The sequence below is a fragment of the Siniperca chuatsi genome, linkage group LG22 (assembly GCF_020085105.1).
Source record: "Siniperca chuatsi isolate FFG_IHB_CAS linkage group LG22, ASM2008510v1, whole genome shotgun sequence".
Lineage (NCBI taxonomy): Eukaryota > Metazoa > Chordata > Actinopteri > Centrarchiformes > Sinipercidae > Siniperca > Siniperca chuatsi.
Window position 1 is genome coordinate 15117979 of NC_058063.1, and position 24147 is coordinate 15142125.

The 24147-nt window shown below is 41.8% G+C and overlaps 1 protein-coding gene across 3 annotated transcripts; it reads right to left on the reverse strand.

The window, feature by feature from the left end:
- Nucleotides 1-66: 66 nt before the first annotated feature.
- acin1b (apoptotic chromatin condensation inducer 1b) lies at nt 67-24073 on the reverse strand. 3 transcript variants are annotated; one of them, XM_044183401.1, is made up of 17 exons: nt 23910-24073; nt 21751-21816; nt 21417-21528; nt 20957-21024; nt 19206-20642; nt 18762-18841; nt 13777-13897; nt 8485-8530; nt 7293-7438; nt 6504-6650; nt 6205-6376; nt 5861-6006; nt 4392-4499; nt 3753-3860; nt 2515-2890; nt 1687-1784; nt 67-1589 (listed from the first exon to the last, which is right to left on the reverse strand). In XM_044183401.1, exons 1-17 carry the CDS (start codon nt 24042-24044, stop codon nt 1275-1277), a joined length of 3681 nt encoding a protein of 1226 aa, XP_044039336.1. In that variant the 5' UTR covers nt 24045-24073; the 3' UTR covers nt 67-1274. The 3 variants fall into 3 exon arrangements, with proteins under 3 accessions (XP_044039336.1, XP_044039337.1, XP_044039335.1); XM_044183402.1 differs by having other exon boundaries at nt 18762-18844; nt 19206-20618; nt 23910-24072; XM_044183400.1 differs by having other exon boundaries at nt 18762-18844; nt 23910-24072.
- Nucleotides 24074-24147: the final 74 nt, after the last annotated feature.

A 24147-nucleotide genomic window follows, 5' to 3' on the forward strand; every position in this document is an offset into this window, starting at 1 on the left:
CATTGTATTCATCATTAAACGCTCAGTGGCTCGCAGCCAAGTCAGGCAAAAACCAAGCAGACAAGCTGATAACCAATTTAAATTTATTCTTTTAAATTCTCGGTACATTCAGCACTTGCAGAAGAAGAAAAGCAATAAAACAACTGTTTCGAACTAAAAGATTAAAATTGTAGCCATTACTCTATTAGAAGGTAAACTTACTCTGAAATATATACGATTGAAGGGGAGAGGAGGGATTTCCAAATGGAGACTTCGGTGCAGGGAAGGTCAGCTTCCCTTAATTATTACAGAATAAACCACTTGACAAGAATTTTATATCCTCCCTTTCTCATCTGCAAAAACATCCACTAAAGATAAACTTGGGGCATGTCTCCTGAATCACCGCAACACATAATATCACGTCTCTTCCTATCACACACTTTCCTAGGTTACAGTGTTGAGACTTCGATACCATTGTATTGCCGTGGGAGAGGGAGATGAAGGTTATTACTCGCAAACATCACCTGCTGTAGCACACAACAACCTCCAAGGCTGAAAAAATTAACATGATTCATAAAAGTTCAACAAAACAAAACAACTTTCCTCACTTTGACAAAGATATCTGTTAATTAAAAAAGAAATCTCAGTGCTGAAGAGAGAACACTAAAACTGATCCTAGAAAATATTTGAAGGTCAGGGATCTATTTTGGACTGGTTTTATTACAGGGCTCTGAGGAGGAAGGAACTGCACCCGCAGAACTAAAATAAAGAGGCAGGCTCCCAAACCTCAGTGGGACAAAATGCTGAGGCGAGCCAAAAAACCACCACCCTCTCTGCTTCTTTTCTTCAACAGAGGAGAATTAAACCGCACTACACGGAGACGAGGAGGAACGCTGCTCTCTACAGAGGGAAAGGACTGACTTTTGCTTCTGGAAGACAGAAAGAGAAAGAAACAGAAGAGTGGGGGGATTGGAGCTAGGTGATCCATCGTTTAACTATTAACAAAACGTGTAAATCAACATTTTCTGTGTAAATTGACATAAACGAGTTGGGGGTGGGAACGGCAGAAGTGTGTGGAAGACAATGCTGGCGTCAAAGTGGACGAATTAAAGCACGTGGGGCGGATAGCGAGGAGCAGACACAAGTCCTGAACTTGAGGCAAGAGAAATGCATCTCCAAGTGGAAACGCTCCCTCCCAAGACTTCCTGTCTGCAGTGTCCTCCACTAAGCCACGTCCCCTCTCTCTCTCTCTCTCTCTCTCTCTCTCTCCAGCTTTCCCTGCAGCTGCTCGGCCCTCAGCGGCGTCTGTCCCTGGGGTTGCTACGGCTACGGGAGCGCCGTCCACTGCCAGCGCCTGCAGAGGGTCGTCTGGGTCGGTGGCTGCTGTCCCTCTTCTTGTCCCCCTCTCTGTCTCGGCCCCTCTCTCTGTCTCCGTCGGGTGCTCGCCCAGCTGCTCCGCTGCTCGCTGTCACGCTGCCGTCCTTCTCCCGACCCTTCAGCCTCTCTTTCCTCTCCTCTTCACGCTTCTTTTCCTCCTCCTCTTGCTGCTCCTTGCGCCTTCGTTCGCGCTCCTTTTGCCGCTCTGTGCGGTCCAAAAGCCTCTGCGTCGCCTGGTGGACACAAAGCACAGTTTAGTTAGATGAAATTAAGTCATAACCACTCATTGTGACTGACAAAGTCACTGACAGACAAATGTATAAGACCAACCTGCTCCTCAGTGAGGGGAAGCCAGTATATACATGGAGCTGCTTTGGTCTTGAGGAACAAGTCGTCTAGCAGTTTGGCAGGTGGCTCATCTCCTTTCTCTGTTAATTAGAAAACAGAAATGGGTGAATGTTTTCTAACTGCGGTACACAACTCAACCTGTGTGTTAAGATATACAAAATGATCGCTTCATAGCAAAAAGTTTAACTTTGAACTTCCTACAAATACTGCTACAGAGGTGGGGAAAATGAGGTTGCATGGCAGTAAACAGTATTTGTCAACTGCGTGTACTGTATGTCAGTCTGTTTTTCATTTTGATCAATGCAGCCTGTTTTGTGTGTAAATTCACAATAATTACCAATACAATTTTCTTCTACTATTCTTTTGTAGATTAAGGTGCAGGGATCATTTTGATTTTGCCTTCCAATGTTGCTTTGTTTTTGTTTGTATATTTACAGCACGATAGAAGGACAATGTTTTTTTCTGGGTACTGAGGGTAGATTCATCTTTGTTTTAAACTTTTCTAGATTTTACCATTTGACAAGTTACATATAGTTCAACAAAAGTCAATATGATTGCAAACAAAACTAAATATGGTACAAAGGAAACTAAAAACATGTGACAGACTGGTAGATGAGCCAGAAAGCAAAACACAACTTCCCAATGGAGATTAATGAAGGATTGAATTATTACTGTATATTTTTTAATGCATAGTAATTCCACCAGAATGCTTTGTTCTGGCATTTCTCCTCTGTATTTATCTTTATTTAATTAATTTTCTCTTCTAGTTTTCTCTTTGTGCTTCTATCCAGTCACAGCGAGGTGCGTTACCCTTCTTATCAGTCTTCCTCTCCTTGCTCTTGGCCCTCTCCCTCCTCCTCCGCTCTCTGTCTCTGGAGCGAGATCGTTGTCCGTCCTCTCCCGGTCGTGCAAATTCCCGAACCTTATCCCGGTCCCATTCCCGCTCGCCACGGGCTCGTTCCCGGCGCTCCATCTCTCTCTCCCGCTCTGCCCACAGATCCCGCTCTCCGCCCACGCCTCGGTCCCGTTCCCGGTCTCGGTCACGCTCCCTGTCCCTGTCACGGTCTCTTTCTCTGTCTCTGTCCCGCTCAGGCATCAGAGGGGGCAGCCGGTTCTGAGGACCACCTGGCTGGGCAACATGGTCCTCCTCCTTTTCTGGCTTCAGGACACCTTTGTGAAAGTCAAGCTGCGAGGGGGGGGGGGTTAAAGTTTAAGTGAGTGGAGAACATTAAATGGACACATTTAAAAATCCAACAACCATCTGTGATGCAAAAGGTCACATCAGAAAAGTAACCTGCACTTTTAAATTCAAGTGATTATTAATAACAAAGAATGAAGATGCCCTTCATATGCAGATTAACCTGACAGTTGTGTGTAGGAAATTGATAAAATGTACTTCAAGTATGATGCAAAAATGATGTACTGTTCTGAAATAACTGGGACTACTTTCCCAGTTAGTAAACATGGTGGATGATGTGATACTGCCTGCAGCTTTAAAAAAAAACTCAGACACCACTTAGGACTAAGTATGTGGTTGCTCATCTGAAATGGTTCCAAAAATAAAGCTATTAATATTTCACTCTTCATGCCTTTTACTATGGATAGCACTAGCTGCCTACTATTTGATCCAGTGTGTGCTTATATGTATGGGGGTATTTCTTTAAAGTTGACAACCTCCCAAAAACATGAAGACAGCGTACACACTTTAGCGTCATACATTTAAAATATGCAACTTTTAGCTTCAGTATTTTTTCCTATCGCAATAAAAGTGTTTTCCCTCTATTAAGAAATTAATAGTAATCAATTTTAAAGCACTCATAATCTTGTTTGAGTGGTTTAAAATACCCAAGATTTTAGTAATCAAACACTGCAGTAAAATTATTTTATTACTCCTGTGACAAATGAGTGATTCCTTTCTTTATTTCCTCAGTATAGCAACAGTGACAATGTATTTCATATTGTAAAATAAGGAAATTCACCTTAAGGCTGGAATATTCTTTCCACCATCTACTGTATTGCAATTCGTGTTCCATTAAGTGTATCATTACCTCATTCTGCTCACAGAAGTCGACGCTGAGGACCTTGGGATTGCTTGGAGGCCATTTGACCCCGTGGAGTGCAGCTCTGGTGGTGGCTGCCTCCTCTGTCGTAGCGTACTACGAGGGCAGGAGAAGAAGAAAAAGGTTATCAGGCTGAAAATAGTCATTTTAAAAGTGTAATCACATATCAACCAACACACACTGCAAAAATAGGACTGTTGCAGGAACAGATGGATGAGAACACAGAGGTGATAGTTTGTGAGGTAGAGTGAAATTAATCACACAAATGCTTCAATTAATTCAAGATCAAATATGTCTTCGTGCAAAAACATTATTTACGGAGGGTTTTTATATCAATTTTCAGCAGCATACTCCAGCAGGTTTAGTGAAAAAGTCCACCACTCACAATACTCCTACCCCTCAGGTACTGTGTGGTGGAAGCGGAGTGTGTTCTATAACACAACACCAAACATTATTGTTAAAAATAGGTCAGCATTTGTTAAAAGGGACAACATGCTTCAAATGGGCCAGTTTGGGTAGCAGTACTGATACCTGACAAATTCCCCTTCCAGCTAAACAACACACTCGGTGAACACGAGTCTTCGCACACTCAATACAATATGAAAATGTTGATTTGTTGGTACTCACTGTGACAAAGCAGTGAGACTTGATCTTGTCGATCCAGAAGCCCTCTTCCACCACGCTGCCCGTCCTGTTCAGCAGCTCTTTGAGTTGGCCCAAGGTGAAGGGTCGTACCTGTGGGATAACACAAGGAGCACGGCTCAATCAAGGTCAACTGTCATTTTCAGTCAGAGTGGATCAGTTCATGTAAAGCAAGCTGAAACACGAGAAAAGATCATTTGAAGAGCTGAGCAGAGATGATCTTGTCGTGCATCAAGATAACAGGCAGGACCATTGTGATTATTTCAAATGAGTTTTAAGGCTCATATTTGATGATGAATATGAAGTGTTGACAACTTTCATATGAATGAAGACTGCCAACAGCCAATGCGAGTACGATCAGGGGGAAACAAGCACAAAAAGTGTGCAGAGAGAAATGCTTAACCTCCAGTGGTGTAGCTCTACTCGGTCGGCCCAACATGTTGAGTGAAATATCTTGACAACTAGTGAATGGATTGCCATGTCTTGTATGCATATTCCTATTCCCCAGAGGATGAATCCTGATCACTTTGTGGATCCCCAGACTTTTGTCTAGCATCACCATCATTTCATGATAATTCTAAAACAAATGACTGAATTCCTGCCGGTTTCACCAGTATTTTGAGATTAATGCTAGAGTATATCAAACAGAGACATGTCCAAAAATGGTCACAGTTCAGAGAATAAGCCCTTTTAGGGCTTATTTTTAGGTAACAACATGGTCTTCCCTCTGGCGCCTCCCTCAGGCCAAACTTCACATGTTCGCGCACCACCAGTGGGAAGGATCAAAGGATAGCAAAGTTGTTTCTATATTTTAAATCCATCAGTTTTGTTTTCTGGTAAATTAAATGGTGATGAGCATTACAGTCACACAGCAGAGCTATAAACTTTTAGTCTTGTTTGTTTGGATTCTGTTACTGTAGTCTGAGAGCTCCTGTTTTTCTAAGATTAGTGAGGCTGGGTGGCATTAGAAATCTGGTAGTCTTTGATCAATGGGTAACTCTAAGTCTTGCTTCTATGACGCAAGTAAAAAGAAATCTGCAAATGCTAGTCATTAAACGTGTAATGTCTAGTCTTGTCATAGTCTGTTTAGTCATGCAGAGTGCCCCCAACTTAAGGTGATGCTTGACTACAGCCATAATACCTGGGAATTATGGTGATGTGGTTACCACTGGCATCACCACAATATGCCTCATTCATGAAAAAGGGTAGGGTACATTTGGAAATGCAGTGTTTTTCTGTACAACCATTTTCCCCACATAATTTTAGTCCGTGGGGAAACTTTAAGGCTCCAACTCGACCAAAAGACAAGAATATAACGAGATCTTTTTGGTGAATACATTTTGATTTGCCAGAATGGTTTGAACATAAGCTCAACAGACTTGGGAGAAAAACATCACTTTTTCACTGTACTTTCTATATGCCTTGTAATGTAATGCACTGAGTTACAAACCTACCAGGTTGGTTACATGGATGATATTTGAGACTTTGCCATGAGGTGGCGAGGGCTGCCTGGTTGTGCGGACAGGGTCATCGATGGTGACGGACACGCCAGACTTCTGTTGACTTATGGAGCGACGCACCAGACTGTCGCTGGGGGTAACTGAGGGAAAGATGATGAAGATGTGAGATGGGTTGGGTAAAACCCCCCCCCAAAAAACAGGAATGTCTGTAATCAAGGACAGAGAGAAAGACGAAGTACTGCCAGAGGGATGATGGAAGAGAGATGGCAGCAAAGAGATTTGTACCTAACAATCTACAGCAATTAAAAACCCACAAACTTTTCAGTGAGGCAGTTTACCTTTCTTTGCCTCTCCATCGAGCTTGACAAATGTCTGTGTTTCTGTGGCTTCCTCAGAAACACTGTTCTTTCTTTTGTCTCTTGAAGTCCTGCGTTGTTTTTCTTTCTCTGTTTTCTCCACCTCTTCCTCTTCATTTGTCTGTCCATTTTCCTGGCTGTCACCTGGAACGACCTGGGGAGGAATTACAGGTGGAAAAAAGTAATGTGTTCAAATCAAATCCACTGACAAAAGAGTGTCATGTTAGATGTACAAACAGAAACCTCATGTTTAGTCAGTATTTAGAATTACAAAGACACACCTGTGTGACGGTGCGTCGGATCTTGAGGCCTTTGTCCTGGTCACCATGGCCGGTGTCCGGGCTCTCTTCGTCCCCAGACAGTTGCAGCTCCTCTGGGTGCAGCTCCACCACTGCCTCCTGGTTCACTTTGATGTCTGGGATCAAAGACTGAAGGACAGACACAAACAGGAGATGATGGAGGAAAATATAAAATAGAGACAAGACAGAGAGAGAAATATTTGCATATTTTAACTACATCTGTTAGCTGATACAAGAAACAAGAGTTTCAGTCCTTTTGCAAGGGTTCAACTTGTTTTTTCAAAGCTTTGATTATTTTGATAAAATCCCCAAATTTCTCCCAACTTTCACAGTTCAGTTTCAAAACATTAACACAGAACTGGAAGGAAATTTTGTGATTTGGGGAAGCTGTAACAAAACCAGCAGTTGTCAGAGTAAGACCATACATTTTAAAAGCTTATGTTCATCAGTTGAATCAAATCAAATTTTATTTTACAGAGCTGACCAATATGTAAAAAAGATGGATTTTACAAAGAGGGTCACAAAAGTATGTTAACAATGATTTACTACCCAGAAAAATAAAAGTCTCCTCAAGAGTAAAGTCCTTGTCATTTCAGAAGCTTTGGTCTGCTCTTAAGCATGAAATAATCTATAAATATTGGCCTACAGCCCAAAATATCAGCTACAATCAAAAAATACTATCATAGCTAAAATAAGTGAATCATAAAATTTATTTTCCACATCTTCCCACGCCTGCCTGGACTGGTCCTGGTTCTTGTGCTGTATCAGTACCTTCAGTGAGTCAGTGGTGATGCTGATGGATGGTTTCTTAGTAGTCACTGATGTGCTGGAGCCCCACCGCCTCTTCCTCCCTGCTGCAGTTCCTGTCTCGGGCTCTCCTGCTCCTCCATCTGTGGTGGCTGGGGACGTCTTACTGCCTGCAGAGGAGTCAAAAAAAGTAGTTTATCATTGAGAAGAGAGAAAACGCAGTCCCAGATGGATGATTTGCTCTCTGCTGAACAGAACTTCAGTGACAAGTTACTGCAAGCTCAGCCTAAAAGCAGAAATAATTGCTTAAATGCTTTAACCCAAATAGTTTTGCCAAGGGTGGCTGTAACTAATTTAAGTTTACAGAGTTTATAAATGTAATTGTGAGATTAAATAATTTCAGTAACTATTTTACAATATTGGTTAATTTAAAACAATATTGAACATGTTGTTACAAGTATGTTGTTGGTTTGTTGGTAGCTATTCTAAGAGCAAGGTTCTGTGCACATTACTTTGTGTGCACTTTTACGAAGGCCAATGTGACTGAGGCCATAAGCATGGACAGGGTCCTCGCTGCAGCATATTGAAATTGCAGGAAATACTGTAGCTGTTTTATTTAAATATCACTTTTAATCACAGTGTTTCCACAACACCATGCTACCAAAGCATTGTGGTGTGAAAGTATGCCTCTGGTGTAATTTTTTTTCTATAAACATTACAGTCCACAAAGACTGTGAAATCATTTTTTAATATCTCTATAATAATATTATATCAGAGGAGCTTGTAGTCTGTTTTATGGATGTTTTACTCCCATCGATCATTTAAAAAATATATATTAAAGCTGGTTGAGATAAACAATTTACATTAAACACCACATGTATTACAAGATTTTTTTGCACAGAATTTATTTTTGCTGTCTTGGCTTATGTAAATACACCACTGACAAAAGTGTGTAAAATCTCCCTAAAAAGAAACTGTTCACTTTGGATCCTGCCACCTGTCAGGATCCAAACTAACCTTGGGATAGTCTTCCAGATTTTAAATAAGAAGTAAGACAAGCCCTTGATTTGAGCCTACAAGTGGACATTTTACAATTACTTAAATTATTCCACGATAAATAAAGAATAAACCAACATTCATCAAAATTAAAGGAGTTATATACTTATGTTTCTCATAAGTCCTCATGTAGGATGAAAGACGTATTTGGTATACTCACTGGTCAAGGATATCTTGCGAGCAGCAAAGGCCTTAGGAGTGGTGCTCTGGAAATAAGAGAGACAGAAAGAACATACAGAAACCCCAGGGGTGCGGGGCTAGATGAGAACCAAGAGTCCAGAGCCTAACAGGCAACAACAGACAGGAGGTAAAACAGGAAAAGTGGAGGAGGGGTGTGGGCGAGGGGTTAAAGTAAAAGAGGCCTGGAGGCTCCAATTGTACCACATTATGGAGAGGGTTCTTGGTCGATACAGAGAGACTCCAGACACATTTCCGCCTTCCACCTCTGCTCAAAGACACTGAGATAAATCATTATGCTACTCCCCTAGTGTATGTGTGTGTGTGTGTGTGTGTGTGTGTGTGTGTGTGGTAGACATTAAGGACAAAGCAAGTACATGATATGCATTAGGAAATGAGTAGGCCTGTGTGAAACTCAAACTGGGTCATATCTTAGTGTGGTACATTATTACAAGATAATGTGCATCAGAGGACTCAGAGTAAATCCAATTCAGAGAGATGCATTTTCAAAGTGTACCTCTGAGTTTTATACAGAGTTGGGTTTACTGTTACATGAGTTTCATGAGCTCAGTGTTACAACTGAAGTAGAAAAGGATTTTGCTAACCTAATAGATCACTCGTTAACTCGTGTGTTGAGCTACATGTATTTAAAACCGTTGCAGATACTTTTCAGTAAAAGCACAGCCAGATCCACATTCAGAAAGAGACATTTATGTAGTTTACAAATGTCTGTGTTAAATTACTGCTAAATAATACCAATAATTAAAATCATACTGCCTCCCAGTGATGATGGTCACATGGTTTCCCCACAGCATATCATTGACTATTACCAAAACGGCTCCTGTAATTTGTTAACCGCTAAAATGCTGTCCAGCACTTTTATTACGAGAGGGGAGGGGAATTATTTTATTAGCCACCTCCCCCTGTAATATTAATCCTGTGCAAATGGTGCTTTCAATATATAAATTGTGTGATAGTAGCATATCAGTCCTGGGCAGATCTAGCATAATTTCTGTGTGGTAAGTATTGTATTTGACTAACATTGTTGAATGTTAGTGGTGATGAGTTCTGTGGAGCAGAGGTGGAGAACCGAGTGTTGAAGACTCAAAGATCTGTCAGCAACACTATCAGTACTGCAGTTTAAATTCACTCTGAAGAGTTACCATATTTAACAACACACAACTGTAGATCAACAGTATGGCAAATGTATGATGAACACTGTCATCTTGGTGTCAAAATATCAAATTAAAACCGCAGTACTCGTGACAATTCAAAAATTTGCACTAAATTACGAAAAGGAAAATAATTAATTCCTCTTATTTACAAACGGAGGAAAGAGAAAGCTTTTTTTAAACACCTAATCCTTTAAAATGTTATACATTTTAAATAAAGGAATAATCACAAGTCATTTCCTGGTACCATTTGACACCTGATTCCTTACTGGCTCGACTATGGCCCAACCGCACGACAGTGTGTACTGTATCTAGGCAACAAGGATCCAATCAGAGAAGGCAGAGGAGTGAGCGCGGGGCTCGATTTGAGTGTGCAGATTAGCCACCAGGCAGGAACTGATCACTGGATTGGACTTTTTTCTTGACTGGGGCTGGGGAGGACTTTTCTTGATTGACTGCTGATCACAGAGTCACGTTTCAGTCTTTTAGGGAGCCAGGACTTTCAAATTGCCTTGTGATGGATTCTGATGGGGGTGGGGGTTGACGTATACTTTGTTAGAGTCCACGATCTGTGAGGTACATCTGACAAGTTAAAAAATCCATTTTGTGATGCTTGAATGTATTGTCTTTAAATGTCATAGTTGTCCACATTCTCCAATATACAGTCCTGAAAGCCTTTGTGACATTTCATTGACATTTCAATGTCAAAATTATAACATTGTCCAGTTAAGTGTTTGTTGTCCAATGGATTTGAGTTTCTGTTTTTTGCAGTTCATGAGGTTTCCATAGCCAGAAGGTTCGTCACACAGTTTTTGAGTTTGTTTTGCAAATTGTGAGGTTTTCAAAGGGATAAAGGTGGACAAAAGTAATCCTTTGTAAAATTATAATCCAGAGAACTAGTCAAAACGAGAGGGTCAATGAACATCACGCCTCTGCACTCACATGAAATCATTTGAGATGCAAGGGCCAAGTTGAGGGTATGGCGAAGAGATGGATGTAGAAATAAATAAATACCAGCAACAATTGCAGTTGTCCATCTGCCAGGTCCACAGCAGAGGCAGGATATCATGAATTCCTGGTGAAACATCCACTCTAGTGTGACCAGAGTTCACTGACAGTGTGGCTGCAGAGGAAGGGAGGTGATGATTTGTTGAGTATATCCAGCTCTCAGTGTGGATGGATGATCAATGTCACTGTGAACCCAAAAAAATTCTTGGTACATAATGTTTGTCAGATTACTTGTCCTTGGCATTATGTCCTTTGAAAGTCTCTGTTACAGTGGAACTGGTGCAGAGTTCAGGGGAATAGTTCTCTTTTCAATGGCAACTTCGAGCATGGTGACAGAATTTATATGCACACAGTCAAATAGTGCACAGCTGAATAATGGAAGTCCCTTTTAAAAAGGCCAGCTTGTCAAGGCAGAGGACGACTGTTAGCCTTACAAGCACAACCAATAATAGTGTTCCAAGTTTTTCCAAGTGTGAGTAAAAGTCCATTTCGTCATGTCACGGACAGGTCTTATCCACAACATTTTCCATTAAAAAAGTGCAATAGTCATCACTTCCCAGCAGATAATTTAAGTTGTTCAGTTGAAGTGTGTTTTTAAAGCTTAAATCCCCAAATAGTGATCGTTTAAACACTCAAGCCCTGATCACTGTTTGGGTTACTGCAGGGGTTCTCAGTCCAAAGTCATTACTCCACCCCACAAGCAGGGGGCAGTGTGGGGTTGGAGGTAGAGGTAAAAACAAAACTTGAGAGCCAAAGAGTTTTGTCTTTTCACTGCATCTGGCTTTTGGAGGACAGCGGCATGGATGTTGGAGGGCAACACTTTAAGACTGTGCTTATCCTCAAAATGGCAGATGGGAAAGGCGGGGAGAAGGGGAGGCGATACAGAGCGTTAGACATCTTCCCCTTCCCTTCCACCATCATTCATCACCACCGCACAGTGCAGTACAGTCCAGTTCGGTTCAGATCAGCAAGCAGGCTTCCAACCCCTGAGGCTGGGTTACCATGACAACTGTGTGCTGCTGCAGTTACCATGGCTGCCACTGCTGTCGGTGGTGGTCTGATGCGAGCTCCAGTTCCTGCTGGCTCAGCACGTCACTGGAGGGCTACAAGGGAGGCCTTGCAGGCTCAGGCTCAGGCTTTACTCAGTGCCATGGGGTTGCAGACTCTGGGCCTAATTCAGGTACCAGCGACGCACTTGGGCATAGCGGGACAGGAGTTGTAGGAGGAGGAGGAGGAGTGGAGGAGGTGTTGGTGGTGGTGGTGGTGGTAGTAGTAGTAGTAGTAGTACGCAGCAGGTACCATTAGGGGCAATGGAAGAGGCATGGGCACCTTCATAACAAAGCAATCAATGGGGTTTTAAACAGCAATCACACCATAAATATATATAGTGAGAGAGAAGCGTTCATGATGGGATACAGAGGCAAAATATGGAAGGTAAGGGGACAAAGAGAGGAAGAGACAGTGAAAGAGAGACTGAATAAAATAGAGAGACAGAGGCAGTGTGAAAGGAGCAAGCGGGAGAGCAGAGCAGAGAATGAAAACAGGGTGAAAGAAACAGCAGAAACAAGCCCTGATGCATCTCTACACACAGTGTCAGGGGCCATTACTCATGCAAACCCAAGGGGGCAACAAAACACACAAACACACACACAGTAGAAAAAAAAGACATGCTGATAATAACTTCAGAGCTGCTATGCTATTCTACTAGCATAGCAGCTCACCATGAAATCTAAATTAGATACTCAAGATAAGAAAATCAAGAGCTCTGTGCCTAAAATGTAATGTAATGTATGGTTGTGGGCATCTTCTGAAGTTGCTCTTCAACTGGTTTAAACAACAGTAAGAAGCAAAGGCTGACAGTAACAGTAGCTTCATAATGAGCTCCAGCAACAATGATGACTATGATGATTGCTTTTTTTTTTTTAAAGAAGGGAAACTGCTTGTGGTAGCATAAAATACAATACTCTGGTCTAATACAATGACTCTTAAGACCCTGACACACCATGTGCAGGAACTTGAGCTGACTATGGCAGATTGATCAAACACTTTTGTTAAAAATTCACCCAAATACTCTGCAAAGACCATAGCTGACGTTGGCAGCTTAAGTTCACGCCTGCATGAGCAGAAATAACTAATCTGAGTGTGTTCTTATACCAAAAACAGAGTGAAAAGACAAAGAAAAACTAATGATTGTAGATCTTTTTTAAATCGCTTGGAATGCCAATTGAGAATATTTCTGATTCAAATTTGCAAGTGTAAGGTTTTGCACTGCTTTGTACCGGTATTGTCAGAAGGACAAAAGGCAGAGGCAAGAACATATCGAGAAAGTGGGTGAAAAGTGGTGAAATCACCAAGCTGAACAACCAGTCAAGGAGCTCCCTCTCACCGACTAACTCTGTCACTAATTCAACGTTCTCAATCACTTGAACTGCTGTCGATAAGAGCAGAGTAGAGCCGACATTGCCAGATACAGCAATAATAGGCTTGGTGTGTTAAGGCCCTGAAGTTTAATGTTTTTCTTTCTTGCTTGCTTCCTCCCTCCCCAACACACACAAGAACAGTAATATGAGAAGCATGCACTTTCTGCAGCACGGATATCTAATTTAACACATTACCACCATCACTACTTGCATTCCAGCAGAATCAACACTTAACATCCCTCTGCAAGGACCAGACAGACAAGGGGTGTGTGTGTGTGTGAGAGAGAGATCATCTAAATGAATGAGCAAGTAATGAAATATTAGTTGCATTAAACGCAGATGGAAGGGATTAGTTAATTTCTATTTATCCAAGGACCCAACTCCAACTCAACCCCTGTTCGTTCACCTATGAGCATTTGTAGAAACCTCCAATTGAATAATCTGTTGAGCATTTAAGAGGTTAAAAGGATGCAGAAACTGTATACAGTCAGAATCGAAAGGATAAAATCTCCACAGGAGACAAAGGAATTAATAGTCGTAAAAACGTTGGGGTTGTGTTGGTGTGACCCACTTAACTTGTGCTGCCAACTACACATGCTTTTATATAAATGAGGATGCAGGTTAGTGAGAGACAGAGCAAAGACCCGGGCACCCCCACCCTCTCAGTAACCTTACCTCCTCCAGGCGGCCCTTGCTGTTCTCTGGCTCAGCCCCGGATGGCGGCTGCTGGGCCATAGAGCTCTCAGAGTCTGGTTCCACCTCTGTCACGGCAGCTGCGCTGGGCTCCGACACCTCCCTGCAGGAGGAAGAGATGGTTGGGGGTGAGGAGGGAAGGGTGAGCGGATGGGAGAAAATAGGCTTTCGCGGTAAAGACTGTCTGAGAGCTCAGGGTCAATACTGGTCAGTAAGAGTGTCTGGTCTTACCAATTTGCACCTGGTGATAAGCTTGTTATCTTTGCCTGACCTTGTGTTACTTTTGCTAAATCCATCTTTGACGCTTCCTCTGAATTACTAAGAGTTATGTGGTGGCAGTTGACATTGCAAATTATGAATCACAGCGTAAAATTATGTCTTTTATCAGTCAAACAATGGTTTCCTTGAGCTTAGGTGATGCATGATTTAAAACATATCAAAGCCTCTTATTTTTTAGAAGTCATCGATAATGACCACAATCATACACTCAATTACTATGATGACAAGGTCTGGCAGCACCTTCTGTGTATGCTGTCAAAACAGATATCTGACAACCTCTGAGTGGGTGTGACTGCTGTGTTGAATTGAAATTAATACCAGTATCATGACTTCCGTTTCTCATTTTCTTGTTTTCAACATTTTGCTTAGGTTTTAATTTAGAGATGACAAAATCTAAAAGTTGTTAATCATGCTTTTCAAAATTATTTGGTATTGCATAACCTTAGATTTCTGAAAATAAAGTGGTCACCTTCATTTATGGCTTCTGGATCGAGGAACATATGCTACACGTGAATCAAACTCTGACTAACTGATCTGACTGGGCTAGTGAAACAAGAGATTAATATGTCAGAAACAATCACAAAGCAGTGCTGCTCTATATGTATCACTACTTTAAATATTGAAGATATAACTGAAATGATCAGTCGATTAATCGATTGGTCAATCAACAGAAAAATAATCTGAAACTATTTTGGATAGATTAATTATTTGTCATTTTTGAAGCAAAAATGACCAAATATCATCTAGTTCCAGCTTCTCAATTGTGAGGTTGCTTGTCTTTGTCTTATGTGATAATAAATTGAGTTTTTGGAGTGTTGGTCAATGATCTGATGACCTCCCCTGGAGCTTTAGGACATTGTAAAGGGCATTTTTCACTATCATCTGACATTTTAATTATAATAATCATCAAATTAAAGAGTAAAGAAATTAATCTTTAGTTGTAGTCCTAATCGAAGACAATCTGGACAAAACGATGTGTAAACATTGGAAGGAGTCAGAGAAAGGGTGCTGGGGGCCAGTGATCTGGGTCACTCGTGCTATAAATATCTCACCAGCTAACGGACACCCAGGGTCACAAACATACCTCAAACTAACTCATAGTTCAAGACACTCACTCACAGCTGACTCGATGTGTGTGGTCTTCATCTGATCCATGCTGGGTCATTACTGAAAAAACCAAACTCTACCTCAGCCAAAGAAAGCCATGCTTTGTAGTTACTATGAGTCAGACCTCACACAGGCAAACACTTCACACGTTGTTTTATTTTATCGCTGTTATCTAAGACAGAGCAAAACCAAGCAGATGTCATCATTATATTTTCAGCTACCCCCTCAACTTCCCCTACCAGCGATATCAAAAGTCTCCTCTGCTGCCTCCATGTGATGACACAGGCACCGAGGCAGCACCCTGTAGGTGGGAGAATCACATCCTCTAGCATCCTCCTCTCCATCACAGTGCACACTCCTCCATTGTTGGATTCATTACATGATGCTTTGAATTGCATTTTATAGATAGAGTTTTACATGAAAAGGAAGTAAATTATACATTTAAATATACTTCTCATTTCTGAAGTGTTTCACATGAAAAGGAAGTAAATTATACATTTAAATATACTTCTCATTTCTGAAAAGTATCAAATAAAGAAATGTTTGGTAATGATAGTGAATTCCTGGAGAGAGCATGTTCAACCTCCTTCTCTGGAGATTAGTCACTGGCAGGAGTGTAGGCAGGAGGACAGCATTTTCCCCTCCTCCACACCACACTGATTCTCCTCATTTGCCCTAGGTGTGGATGTCAATGTCTATGTGTGTGTATGGCTCTTTTCAAGGCCAGAGACACACCTGCACAGGCTATAAAGGGAGGCAGATGTCAACTAGAAATACAACCCTTGGGATCAGGAAAGGTGGAAAGGCCAAGCCGAGGTGATGTAATGATCACTGAAAGAAAGAATGAGTGACTAAATGTCTGTCTGCATAATGCTTGGCTTTTCCTTTTCAAATAACAGTCTTGAACCCTCTTGACCTGTATTTCAAACAGCGAGGAAGAATGAGGAAGCACATTGAAGTACACGTTGAACCTGAGGAACAACATCACAATTTGTAAAGAAAGTACTATTAAATAAATGCATCACTGCTGGTTAAACTTCTCAAAAACCTGACAAAAAGTGACCATAAGTGTGGTATGACCCGAGGCACCCATTCTCATTCATGGTAACTTAACAGAATGACTCAAACCATGTCCTAATCAACTAACTGGACTCATAAAATGGACCAAAACACTGTCACCAATCAAATCAGATGTGTAGTAAGGTCCCAGTGGGCGAGAGTGTGAGTGCTGGTGCCAGCTGGGAAAATTATATCACAGCATAAGGGCCCATTCACACTGACTGTACAGCTAACAGATGTCTGCTTTAATGATCTCCCTTGACAACAGTGAGATCATTAACAGCTAAACCCAAAAATACAAATATAGTCTTCTGTGGGCTTGACAACAAGATGCATGTACAGTATGACCATGATTGAGCCTTAATGGACAACTAAATGAGGATGTGCTCATTTTGAAATAAGAAAATGTATATTCTGAAATAAGAAAACATCTCTTATCTCCCTGGCATGACAGAAAATGTTGAGGTCAAGAGTAAAGACTGAGAAAGGGGAGAAATCACTGTCCCTATGATTCTCCCCATCACACCATGAAATCTGAGCCAATTATTTATTAATCAATGTGTTCCTTCTAGTGAAGCTATTTAGGCACTGATCACAGAAAGGAGACCCCCCCTCCCCAAATATCTTCCCTGCTCTTTCACTCAACAAAAGACTCTCACCGACATCCCCACCCCCAGTCCTCCTCACATGGGTGAACATGTAACACGCTCATAACCAGGCCAACGTGAACAGATGACATGATATCTAGCAGGCAGGAAGGAGCTGCTAGCTAACCAGCATCGTAATCTACAGCCGGTTTCACGGCAGGACACGACAGGCTGAGACCGGCTAAAGGATCCTCGTTTTCTTTCTGGATCAGGGGTGAAAAAGTACAACCAGCAACCTGAAGCCTTGAGTCGCCCTCTGGCTCACTCTTACCCGTTTTTGTTGCCTTCGGACAGCATTATGGCCGGCCTTGAAAGGGAACCCCCTTTGATAAAAAATAACACTTATTCCGGTCAGGCGTGGGTTGAAATCTGGGACGCGAAATTAAAAATCCGGTCGCGGTTGTTTCTACTGCTGATCAGCCGTGCACTGCGTCGGTATCAAGGATGCAATGCATGCATGACGGCCATGTTGGCTAGCGAGACCAGTGTCAAGTCTACCGGAGTGCGGAAAAAACTATGTTCCGGTCAATGATTTCCAAAATAAAAGCTCCGCTAGACGGTCAAACGTAGCGCGTTCCGAAATACGAGACAACAAAAAATATTAATCAAGGAATTACGCTGAATGAAAATACGGTTTCTACTGCCAGCAACAAATGAACATTACACGAAACAGACAACCGGGGAAGGCAATGAGGGGAAGCGGAAAAGGACCCTTTTCTCAAGAGAAAAGCAGCAGCCACGCCGTTTGAGGGGCTGCCGCATTGAATGCCTGACAAGAAATACAACTTGCTATAATTAAGAGCGATGAGAGAGAAAACAGTGGGGTGTGTTTACAACCGATTCAAGGTTTAACAGATCTCTGAGGCATGCTGTCAGCTGTGTGACCAATGTTTTTAATAGGAACAGACATTTCTTATGCATTTCTACGCTGACAAATGATATATAATGCTAAATCATTTCCACCCTTCAATTTAGTCCAAGCAAAGCCAAGGAACAAAGACATACTGTATATAAAGTACAAAGGTTAAGAGAAACTGATATTAGTTCAACACAAGTTAATACAGCTCACAAACATAATGCATATCAGTTTATTCATCTAACTTCAGTGCAGACATGTTCCTTTCTGTTGTGTTAGTAAACACTGCCAGGCATGATTAAACCTAATCTAGTGATTATCACATAACAAAAACCCTGTCCTCATTTAACTTACATTAGCCGATATGCTATGTGAAAAGATGGATACATTTTTATAGATTTTAAGACAGGTTTTAGTGGGAATTGTTTGCTACATGTCTGCTGTTGCATGGTGATTTCTTATTTAAAATATGCATTGCTTTTGCTCTTTCCTCTGACCATTAAGATAAGCAAAGTGTGCAGGAGCATGACCACATAGCTAGAAAATGTAATCATCGTCCTCGATATCCAAAAAATCCAGTAACTTAGTCCATGTTATCTACATATTTCCAAGGTTTAAGTACCGCTTTTAATTTATCAGCTTTCTCTAAGAAGGTTAATCCTGAAATGTGATGTATAATCACAGACATCAAGAAAGGGGACTAGCTGAATTAATTGGGGGAAAAAACTGCAAAAACACTGAATGAATTTGAAACACACAACACTGTTGTAAAATATAAATTGTAAAATATTACAGGGAGCCACTAGAGAAATTCATGTGTCACATTACTAAATAGCATACAGTGCATAAAGCAAAAATAAGTCAGACTGAGCAAGAAGGTGTTGCATGCAGGGTGCAAATTAATAATGACAGTTCATTTTAGTTGGTGTAACCTTTCAACTCCAGCAATATATATATATATATAACTTGAAGACTGAATTTTTATTAAGGTTAACTGTATTTTAATGATGGTTACTGACCTCTTTGAAAGGTATCGTTTCTCTGCCCCTTTACTCAGGTTAGACTTTTTCTCGTCCTCTGCTTCTTGTCCTTGGTCTGCCTTCTGGGAAATTATTCAAAGTAAAAAACAATGAAAAACCCAAAGATTATTTAGACTTAAAGTGCATCTTAATATAAGCATGAAATGATTTTTTTCAATAAACTACACACAGGAAGGCTGAAACGTTAAGAGAAAAGGAAAAGAAAAATAACTGGAAACATTAGCCAATCTTCTGCAATCATTTGGGACCAAAATAACTTCTACATGTTAATGTTTCTCATAAACATTAACACTCAAGCACTCCCAGTCTCTGAGTGTGCAGAGTGTAATGCTGCATGGCATAAAATTCACAAACACTATAGCTCACAGATCTCTATCAATGCTGTAGCGAGTCACTGACACCCCCATCAGTTTGATCACTAACCTTCAGCTGCATGGCAGGGCGGGTTTTATCCCCGGAGGAGGAGGAGGATTGTGATGAGCGTGGAGAGGAGGCTGATTTGGAGTCAGAATCTGATGAGGAACCTGAATCTTGGGCCTCAGTCACAGCCACCCTGTCTTTGTTGGCTGTCTCCTTTCTCTTGTACTTCTCCTTTAGCAGTTTCTCCTTTCTGCTCTTCTCCTCATCCAGGTGTTTTCTCTCTTTTTCTTTTTCCTCTTCCTGATGTTTTCTCTCTTTTTCTCGCTCCTCTTTCTGATGCTGTTTCTCCTCCTCTTCCTGTCGTTTCCTCTCCTTTTCCTTCTCGTCTTCCAAGCGTTTCTTCTCTCTCTCCTGTTCTTGTATCTTCCTTCTTTCTCTCTCCTTCTCCTTCAGTCGCCTTTCTTCCTCCATCTCTCTGTTCTCCTGTAGCCTCTTTCTCTCCAATCTTTGCAGTGGAGATTCACTGGAACTGGCCGACCCAGTAGTGGAGTGTGCTGTCTCTCCTGACATATCCGCAGCTGAGGTGGCCTCCACTGCACGGAAAGCCCCCTCTGACTCCATCTTGTGTACGAGTAGAGAAAGGGGCCCTGGCCTGCGCTTCATAGAGGGCTCAGGACTGCTGGAACGAGAGCTTGAGTCAGAGTCTTGCCTCTGCATGGTGGGAGCTGGGAAAGGTGCCACCCTCGGACCACGTGCAGCCTCAGGGGCTTCTCCCTCCTGCTCGTCTGTGTCTGGTGGGCTCTGCTTGGGAGTGTCAGGTAGGGGAAACAGGTCAGGGGGTGGAGAGGGAGGAGGAGTGGGGTGGCGCAGTTGCATTGGGGTGTGGTGTGCCTGTGGTGGTGGGATGTGCTGCGGAGGCTGAAGCTTGCGTTTGGATCTTGCAACTGTTGATGGGGCACTGGGGGGCATCTGCTGTGGCTGGGGAGGTACTCTGTTGCCCTTTCGCACCCCGCCAGGACCAGGCCCCCAATCCTCGTCATCCTCGCTGTCGTCTTCACCCTCGTCGTCTTCATCATTGTCCTCATGGACGTGAGCCCCTGCTGAGACCCCGGCAGATCGGCTAAGGTGAAGGACAGGATGAGCTGATCCTGGTTCACTTGGTGCGGTGCCCTCCTTCTCCTGGGCTCGGGGTACGGCAGGGGGCAGCCCCTGGCGGTCAGGCTGGCCCAGGACTCGCACTGACAGGGAGGCTACGGCGCGGGGTGGAGAGGGGGCTGGTGGCTCCTTATGTCCTTGATGAAAGGTGGCTCGCTGCATCCTAGCTCCTGGAGCCTCAAGGGACTCCTGGGGGTGGAGGGTAGGGCCGGGGCCCATGTCAGGGCCACATGCCATCATCCCATGACCCATCACTGAATCTCCTCCTCCTTTCTCCTCCACCCTGGTCATTGAGGGCTGGGAGGGTATGGAGTGATGCAGCTGGGCAAAAATAATGGAGTCAATCTGAGAGAAGCCAAGATGACTACATTTGTTCTATACATTCATTAACATGTTTTGAGGCATTAACAAGCAAGGAAAATTAATTTCCATGTGTATGTTGACCATAGGAACGCTGTTCAAACACATTAAGTGTTTGAAATAATTTTGTTTAATGTAAAAAGCACCACCTAGGATTTTGTGTAGTAAAATATTGAGGGAAATGGAAAATAAGATTTTCACAATATTTGATCAATTTGTAGCAGCTTTGTGTGTCCTGTTCTGTGGGACAAATCCTTAGTTTTCCTCATTTGACTATTCAGTGTGTGGAGATTACTGACCTTGTCAGAGGAAGAGCTGTCATTGTCCTCCGAGTGGTCTTCATCATCCTCCGGCACTGCTGGGCTTTCTGTCAGAGAGGGACACGAGGCAGGGGTTAAAGGTCAGCACCAATGTGAGGATTAATACTCATGACGAACACCCACTGTTCCCAACCAAGGACAGCTTTTGAATGAACAGGCTGAGAAATCAATATCTCTTAATTTTTTTTTTTTATAATCCATTATGGGAGCTAAGTGCAATCTGTTAACACATTTGTGAGCATGTTCATACAAAGGTACATGAAATTAGGTGAGTACAGATGTTTGAACAACATAAATTAACAGGACCGCTGAAAGAGAGAGTGTGTGGGAGAGAAAGACACACAGAGATTGTGCATTTCCTTTAAGCTAAAGGACCATTGTTTACGTGGCAGAGACTGTGTTTATTGTGTGATTGTGCATGTTTATGTGATTGTTATACCGTCTGCATCTTCATCTTGCTGGGCCTCTCTCTCCAGTCTCTGGCGAAGGAGCTCCTGCTGTTTGGCCAGGTACTGTTTTATGAAGCTATTCTGGCTCATCTCCTCACCTATCTACAACACAATAGATCACACAAAACAGCCCTTTATTAATACCTCTGCACTGTAAAATTCCCAGAGCCAAAGAGCAGTGACTGTGCATGGTGAAACATAGTCTTTAAAGTATTTCTCCAGTCTAGTATACAGGAGTCGTGCTTTTCTACAGAACTTAAAATGCCTAGACATATGTTGACAAAAGCCAAAGAAACTAACCCATCTTTAAAAAACTCTTCTTACCTGTGAGTTGGGCTGCAGCCCACTGTGAGAGGAGGATGACTTCTGAAGATTTTCCAGCATCAGAGCCTGCAGGTAATTAATTAAATGTTAAATAATGCAGCATGAGAAAAAGCAATAAAAAAGATGCAAATAAATGCAGGCCAGCTGCTATAATCCTGAATCTGTTTTTTAATTATATTTTACTGGCCACTTCAGCTTCTGATTCTATTGTAGAACTCAATTTGGTTTGTAATAGTTTAAATTCTGTGGAAGGTGATGACGATAGTGAGCTGGCTGCCTTGCCTCATTTCTACTCACAACTGCAAAAGTACATTTGTAATTTGTCTGGGCACTTAATAAGGTACACATCTAAGTTTTGTTGGACTGGTCAGTTTTGAAATATGTTTAAACATTAAACATGGGCTCACAAATTGTGCTAAATATTTGAAAACAACTACAACAGATAAAGTCACTATTTTAATACCAAATATGCCCACAAAAGCCGCTTCTAGAGGCAATGTGATGGCCATTTTATGAAAAATATGTTATGCTTATATGCAAAAAAGTTTTTCTGTCACCTTTAGAGATACAATTATCAGCTTTCATATTGTTTTTCTAATTGTTATGAAAAGCTCTAGCAGGTATTTTGCAATGACATTGAAAAATTATGTTCAGATCTATGTTTTCTTTGTAATGGCATACTTCATATAAAAAAACGGATAAACATTTTCCATGAAACATAATTTTGACAAAGTCTTGTGTTAACTTTATTAATCAGAATCAGAACATCAGCAATTTACACAGATTTAAAGATAACAAAAAATTCCTGATTAAAACATTGCACTGTTTAATGACATATTGTTCAATTTAATTGCCACCAGTGCTGCCTCATTTACACATTTTTAAAGGCTTGGTTCAGTCGTACCCTGGCCCAACGCAGGCAAGGGTTTTTAATGTCTGCAAATCACGACACTAGTCTCCACTCTCCACCTACAGAAACTTGTCAACGGCACTCCATTGTGACTTTATGATTAACTTGTACTCAAAATATTTACCATAAAATATGATATCCAAGTCAAGTTCATATGCATGCATTCCTAGGTTCTGCTGTTGTATTACTATCATTTAAGAAGTGCATTATCCAAAACCATAACCACCACTGAGTTCACTTTTTTCCCTGGGAATTTTTTTTTTTGGGGGGGGGGGGGGTTAAATTCAGCAATGTAACAATACACCTGGTGGTGTAGCTAGTGTAGCTATTAAAATGCAAACCATATCAATTACAACATCCCTTATTGGATTCCAGCCTGGAACCTGATGCATGTCATTCCCCTCTCTCCCCATGTTTGCTGTTTTCACAAGTCCAGTCCAGTTCCAGTTTCCTCCACCAGAATTTTATTCCTGACAGTGTAGAGATGCTTTTGAAACAGTACTTATGCATTAATTTGGGGAAATAAAATTTACAAACACTATAAGAGAACAGTTAACGGAGTAAATAAAATGAAAAAAAAAAAAATATATATATATATATATATATATATATATATATATATATATATATATATATATATATATATAGTGTTTAGGCTTTCTTTTAGGTGTCTGGTAACATTTATCTGGGTCTGGGACTCATGACTTCAGTATTTCTAAAATCCTGGCTACGGCCCTGAAATCCATGGTTGTTTACGGGCTGAATGTCTTGTGCAAAGCAATAGTGGTGCTAAAAAATAACTTAAAAACAAAACTGAATAAATTACTCGTTGGCAAACCTCGTAAAATTGTGTTTACATCATGATGCGCGCCCCCGTAACCCCAATACACTCACATCGAGCGCGGGCACGGTCATGTAACGTTACTGTACACTAAGTGCGGCTGCTTACTCTCAGCTTAGGCCTCGACTTGACAGGTGCACAGTTCAACTGTGTGCAACACGGTGCACTACGAGTAGTTACGAATTAAGTCCAAACTCGGTCGGTAGACAGTTTCGTTGTACTGTCAGTTACAAGTAACAGAAAACAAAAACTGTTGTTTATGTGTAATAACGTGTTCCAGACGATTTATGTATTCCCGCTTCCGAGCCCACACACCGTTACGGCCTCTAATGTTAACCCCCACCGTCTCTCGTCTCCTGCTGAACTTAGCCAGACTCGACAGCGTCCATAACATGAGCGAAAACTTACCCCTTTCAGTCGCTTAATGAGTGTGTTTTTCTGCCCGCTCTTTGAGAGGTTTCTTTGCTCCAGAGCGGCTTTTAAATCCGCGACTCGAAGCGATTGTAGAGGTTTCCCATCAAGCGTAATATCTTCATCCGCCATTTTGCTCCCTCCGCTTGTCTAAACTCCAACAAGCGTCGCTACGGCTGCTGCTCGGCGTCAAAGCTCGGCAGTTTCCGGAAAGGTTCGGTCTGTCCGAATCACA

Coding starts and splice junctions, on each gene's coding strand:
- acin1b (XM_044183400.1), bottom strand. CDS start 24,044: ATGGCGGATGAAGATATTACGCTTGATGGGAAACCTCTACAATCGCTT. Junction 18,845..19,205: donor GCCCTGCCATGCAGCTGAAG/GTTAGTGATCAA, acceptor ATAATTTCCCAG/AAGGCAGACCAAGGACAAGA. Junction 1,785..2,514: donor GAGGAAGACTGATAAGAAGG/GTAACGCACCTC, acceptor TCTAATTAACAG/AGAAAGGAGATGAGCCACCT.